This window comes from Notolepis coatsorum (assembly GCF_963971535.1).
Source record: "Notolepis coatsorum genome assembly, chromosome: 17".
In the NCBI taxonomy this organism is placed as follows: domain Eukaryota; kingdom Metazoa; phylum Chordata; class Actinopteri; order Aulopiformes; family Paralepididae; genus Notolepis; species Notolepis coatsorum.
This window is the reverse complement of record NC_140181.1, coordinates 97238076-97244075: the sequence shown is the minus strand read 5'-3', so window position 1 is coordinate 97244075 and position 6000 is coordinate 97238076. Positions and strand designations below refer to the sequence as shown.

The following is a 6000-nucleotide window of genomic DNA, read 5'->3' as shown; positions in this document are numbered from 1 at the left end:
CATGGTCAAATTGTCACATTCTTGCACTGCTCCGCTGTTAAAAAGCAACACGCGAGCGGTCCTCAGAGCCCCGGTGCTGAGGACTTGAGAGCGCCGCTCTGCGGCTCTGCAGCTGCATGCTTCTCCCGGGGTGGGGGAGGAGCCATATATATCTATGGGAGGAGCGATGGGCGGGGTTAACCCGGGGTGGGGGAGGAGCGGTGGGCGGGGTTAACCCGGGGTGGGGGCGGAGCGGGTGAAAGGTGAAAGTTGAATGCATTTTGTCTTTTGTGCTAAGCAGAAGAGTGGAGTCCGACCGAGCAGCAGCAGTGTCTCTTCCCTCTTCCCCGAATCCTCTTAAAACTCCCTCCTCCCGAACCTCTCCCCCTCTCCCCTCGCCACCCTACCCTCCCCCTGAACAACTCGCTCCCAGGGACGGTGCAGCAGGTAAGAAGACCGCCTCGACACAGGGCTCGTTCTCCCCGAGTGAAGGACAGGGTTCACGGCTTCACAGAGGCCGCGGCGTCGGGGGGGTCCGGTCTACACCCTGGATGACGGGCTAACGGCTAGCTAGCGAGCTAACTCTGCGTGGAAAGGAAAAGATCAACCGCTAACATTAGAGATCCGATCATGTGTTATTATTATTAACTTAACGTCAGCCGGTTGATGATAAATCAATTGACATTTCGAAAATTGTATTAATGTAAATTTGTGTATATACGTGAATTTGAAAATCAATCATTATCGTAACATGCTGCAGTTGTATTTGGGAACTTGTCGGCTAACTTGCTACTAGCTAACGTGAGCCTGTTAGCTTGTTGCTAACGCTACACGTCTTCGGTTAAGCTAACTAGCTAACGTTATATCGCAACAAGGGCTGCTTCCATGCGAGTAGCGAGTAGACTGAGCCACGGCGACATGGATCTCTGTCCAGCTAAATGTAACATTACAATATGTTGATGATGATGGTGGTCGTTAGTCCAGGGTGGATTTCATTTCATTAGCCGACGTTATCCTTCATCCGTGCTGCTGATGTTGCAGTAAGCCAGTGCTCTTCTTTGGAGCTAGGCATCGACAGACACCATGCATTTGTTAGTTACAACCTATAAGTCCCTGGTTACAACTATTTTAATCATGCTGTGTCCATCTGTCAACTCTTTACAGACGTGAAATCATCTGTGACCAAAGATTCTACTTCTTGGCCAGTCTAGTGCTTGGGAATCTGCAGCTGCTATGGATACCGGTGTGGTTGAAGGAGGACTAAATGTCACTCTCACTATCAGGCTCCTCATGCACGGGAAGGTGAGAGTTCGTGAGATGTGATAAAAAGCCAAGCCGTGCTCACGCAGTGTGAGGTGCTTTACTTGCACATCAAATTGCTATTTGATCACTGTGTTGCCTGTTGTATTCAGTGCACTAGAACAACATCCTCAATATCTTGTCGTCAAGCCTGTAACAAATGCATCGTGAATAATGTTTGCTTCCTTTCTCTGTACTAGGAGGTGGGAAGTATCATTGGCAAGGTACGCTTTTGTTTTGTTTATGTATTTATATTTCCTGGCTCGACCCGCTAATCCCAGAGTTGTTTTGTAAACGTGTCTGTGCTCTCTCTCTCTGCAGAAAGGCGAGTCGGTGAAGAAGATGAGAGAGGAGGTGAGTCTTGTCAAGGTTGGAGTTGCAGAACAAACAGCGCTCTGGACCAATACCTAAACAAGTCTGTACTGACTAGGCGTTTCCCCTGATGTGGTGTTTCAAACCATGTCGGTAGACTGTAGGCGGCGAGCCTGATATCATTATATTAGTGTTGTCAAAAATAACATGTTCGGTGCATAGAGATTCTGAATATTTGAAATGGTTCAGACACAGGGTGTCCGCGGATCCTTAAAAAGTCTTAAAAGGTCTTAAATTTGTTTATCAATAATTAAGGCCTTAGTTTGTCTTAAAATGTCTTAAATCCATTTTCAGAGGTCTTAAAAATGCCATAGAAAGGAAAGATAAAATGCCATGTCATCTTATGTTTTATTATGAAATCTGGGGGAAAACTGTTAACGGGAGATACAGTTTGACTTTATCAAATCTCCGATCTCACATGCTGTCGCTGAGTTCTGTCTCAGACACCGCTGGTGCGGCGTCTGCTCATTCCTCCAGCCCCTCCCGTACGCATGTAAACACGGGTCTAGTCTAGTGAGACGGGACACGGGAGGACGGCGTCTCCTTGAGCTAACATTAGCTTAGCTACCGTTACAAAACGACCCAGTCAACTATTCACTTTTAGTTTAATACATGATGAGGCATTGTCTAACCGAACGGTATCTAGTCGGCCAGCTACCGATAGCTCCTGACATAAACAAACGCTCCACAAAGTCTAGTAGAGTGTATGATACCTGTTAGCTGTTAGCTCACGTTAGCGCAAGCTAGTTCACTGTTCAAAACGAAATGTCCCATTGAACTAAATAATTCACTGAGGCGTTGTATTAACGTTATATATCCGGCTAGCAGTAGCTACAGATAGCTCCTGATATCAATGTCTTATAACACTGATTAGATGCGTATTCGAGCTGAGGGCTTGTGAATGTGATTTAACGTTATACCAATACTAGGGTCCAGCTGCAGCGCCGGAGAATCCTTGCCGTAGCTCGAGGCTACTCGAGTATAGGTCCAGCTGCAGCTCCGGAGAATCCTGGCCGTAGCTGGAGGCTACTAGAGTACACACAGACAGTGGAGCTTATTGCATGGTGGCGATGTCTCGCAGATAATACAAGTACAAGTCTAATTATATAATATATATATTTTATAAAGAAAAAAGAAAAAAATGTATATAAAATAAATTTTAATTTCTTTTAATCAAAAACGATCGGTATCGGATCGGTATCGGCCGATATGGCTCACGATGATCGGTGATCGGTATCGGTGGCAAAAAACGTGATCGGGGCATCCCTAGCCCCTGGTATATTTTGTATAGCTATATTTGCTATTTATGTTTGGTCACCCCTTTGTTGAAATTCATCCAATCCAGTTACTCCTTTAAGTTCAAGATTTTTAAGTTTCCAAGTTATGTTTTAATAAACATCTTTGGACCAATGTGTCCCTAAACTTAAACTAATTGGTGTCGTTGCATGATTTTTGCCATTTTGTTATTGTGAAATTGGTATTAAATTTAATTCTGAGTGGCATTAAAAAGTCTTAAAAAGCCTTAAATCTGACTGGGCTAAACCTGCAGATACCCTGCAGACACACACAGGCTAGGCGCTACACACACACACACTGCTGCCCACCAGAGCTGACCCCACCTCCTCTCCCTCATGCCGTTTCTCTCTCTCTTAAAAACGCTCATCTCTTCCACTTCACTTGTAAATAGTTTGCGGATCTTGTCATGGTGTTGTTGGCCTATTAAATATGGCAACTGCAGAGCCTTCGCGACTGGTTTGATTGAAAAGGACAATGGCAGGAGTGCTGTTTGGATATTATTTGTGTTGAGGCGAATGAACAAGGAAAGCCCACATATAAGCCATTAGGCGTGTAACGGTACACGTATCCGTACCCAACTGTTTCAGTACTCGCTGTGTACCGAACAAATGCAACGGGGCATTAACCACTAACGGAACACAGGCAGACCCTTTTTGCATGCAGAATTTTATCCAAATTCATTACTGAAAATGTTAATATTTTTAGCCAAATAAAACACACTAACTTTCTTTTGCTGAGTGAGTTCCTAAAGTGTTTAAATCCCCTGCCATTGTTGTGTAACATGTCATATCTTCTCTAGAGTCTTCTTTCTTTCTCTCAAGTCCAAGTTTGTTTATTTGTCGGGATGCACAATAATTATCGGGCCGATATCAGCAATTATGACGTCATCCCGATAAACCTGATAAAATTATTGATGGCTCCGATAATATATTTTTTGGTTAAAAAAAAATGTGGTGTGGATTGGGATGAAGGGTGTTTGTTTTTTACTGTAGGCTCCTCCCGTGTTGCCAGTACTGTGGTACGACTGATGGCGTGTGGTTTATGAAGAGGGAGTTTTTCACAAATCCAGCGCTCCCTTTCTCATGCCTGGCTGTGACGTAGTCGCGTAACTTTCAGAAGCAGCGCGGATAGTAAACAAATATGGTGTCAGTAGTATTTGGACTTTTTTCAAAGTTTCAGAGAAACAGTTGGCTTGCTATTTGTAACAAATGCAATGCAGAAGTTCCACGAGGAGGGAAAAGGGCAACAAGATATAACACCGCTACGATGGTGTGGTAAAAGCCTACGGCTAAAGCTGCTGCAAATCTAGCCCCTTTCGTGACTGTGATGCAACCCTTGGTTGAATACGCAGTTCAAGTTCAAGTTCTTTAATAGTTGTCATACAGAAGTACAGAATACTTTCATACAAAATGCTTCTTACTGTTACGCTCCAGAGACTGTGCTAGACAAGATAGTATCAAATAACATAATAACATAATATAGCATGAATTTAGAAGAAGAAAATGAGGTCAGTGTTCGGTATAGACATATGTACAATGTTCTGAGTTACCATATAATATACAATACACAATACTATGCAGTGTACTAATGTACAGTACTATCTAGTGCAAAGCAGAAATGGGATGAGGTACAATTTTAGGTACAATTTACAGTAAGGTGTACGAGTTGTAGTGCAATCCTTCATCCATAAATATAAAGTGTGGGGAGTGGGTGCTACAGTGTGTTTGTTTAAAGTGGGTGTGTGCTATAAGTGTGTGGAGTGGGTGCTACAGTGTGTTTGTTTAAAGTGAGTGTGTGGATGTGTGTGCTATGTGCGTTTGGTGGTTGTTGTTGTGTAGTGTTCATTCATTGTTCGTTTAGCAGCCTGATGGCCTGGGGATAGAAGCTTCTTCTGAGTCTTTCTGTGCTCGCCTTGAGACTCCTGTATCGCTTGCCTGACGGCAGCAGTTCAAAGAGGCAGTTGTTCGGGTGACTGGAGTCTTTAATGATTCTCTTAGCCTTGCCCTTGCAACGCTTGTAGTAAATGTTCTGGAGGGTGGGGAGCCCCCCTCCAATTGTGCGTTCGGCTGAACGTGTCACTCTTTGTAGTCTGCTTTGGTCTTGTGCAGTGCTATTCCCAAACCAGGAGGTGATGTTGCCGGTCAAGATGCTCTCTATTGTACATGAGTAGAAGTTCTTAAGGATCTTCTGGCTGACTTGGAACTTCCTTAGGCGCCTGAGGAAGTAGAGGCGTTGTCGTGCCTTCTTCACAACACTGTTAATGTGTGTGGTCCATGTCAAGTCCTCGGATATGTAGGCTCCGAGGTACTTAAAGCTGTTGACTCTCTCAACCGGTGCCCCGTCGATGCTGAGGGGGCTGTAGTCCTTGACCCCCGACCTCCTGGAGTCCACAATCATCTCCTTTGTTTTGCTGACGTTCAGGGAGAGGCTGTTTTCCTGGCACCATCCCGCCAGGACCTTGACCTCACTTATTGCTCTGTAGTAGCCAGGTTAATTTGCACCACCAAGCACTGCTTAAAAGCTAGCGGTGGGTCCAAAAATATATCGGATATAAATTTCAAAGGTACCCAGCGTTCCATTAGGGTTTCACACACGCGGCGGGGTTTGAAAGCTCGGCGTTGCTAATAAACATTTTAAATAATTTTTATAAACGAGTAAAAAAAAATCACTGAGCTAGCCTTCGCTAAAATGGCTGCTTCCGCATTTTACAGTAGGAGCGCTGTGATTGACGTTGTGAATTTTGTGATTGACTCAAATGATATTTATTTGGAAAAATAAATATACGGTAGTCACTTTATTTGAAGGGTCAAAACTGTTCTCTTGGCTTTGTTTAGTTCATAGTAGTAACGCTCATGTCATGATAAATCTGGTTGGGTCAAAACTACAGGAATATACATAATTTTTTTTTATAATACAATACATATATATATATTATCGGTATCGACCTTGAGGAGCAGAAAATTATCGATATCTGGGTCAAAAAATTAATATCGTGCACCCGCGTCAAGTTAAATCTACACTAGAAGTGAAACTGACATAATAAAAAAAAAAAGC

At 43.7% G+C, this 6000-nt stretch overlaps 1 protein-coding gene across 4 annotated transcripts in view; it reads left to right on the top strand.

The window, feature by feature from the left end:
- Window positions 1-282: 282 nt before the first annotated feature.
- The window catches only part of pcbp2 (poly(rC) binding protein 2), a gene marked incomplete at its 3' end in the record, with an annotated part of 30011 nt that continues 24293 nt past the window's right edge, over window positions 283-6000 (top strand). For all 4 annotated transcript variants that reach the window (XM_084333982.1, XM_084333980.1, XM_084333981.1 and 1 more), the window contains exons 1-4: window positions 283-426; window positions 1144-1281; window positions 1479-1502; window positions 1600-1632. In XM_084333982.1, the coding sequence (XP_084190108.1) occupies window positions 1213-1281; window positions 1479-1502; window positions 1600-1632 (126 nt within the window). In that variant the 5' untranslated portion in view covers window positions 283-426; window positions 1144-1212. The remainder of the gene's footprint in view (window positions 427-1143; window positions 1282-1478; window positions 1503-1599; window positions 1633-6000) is intronic.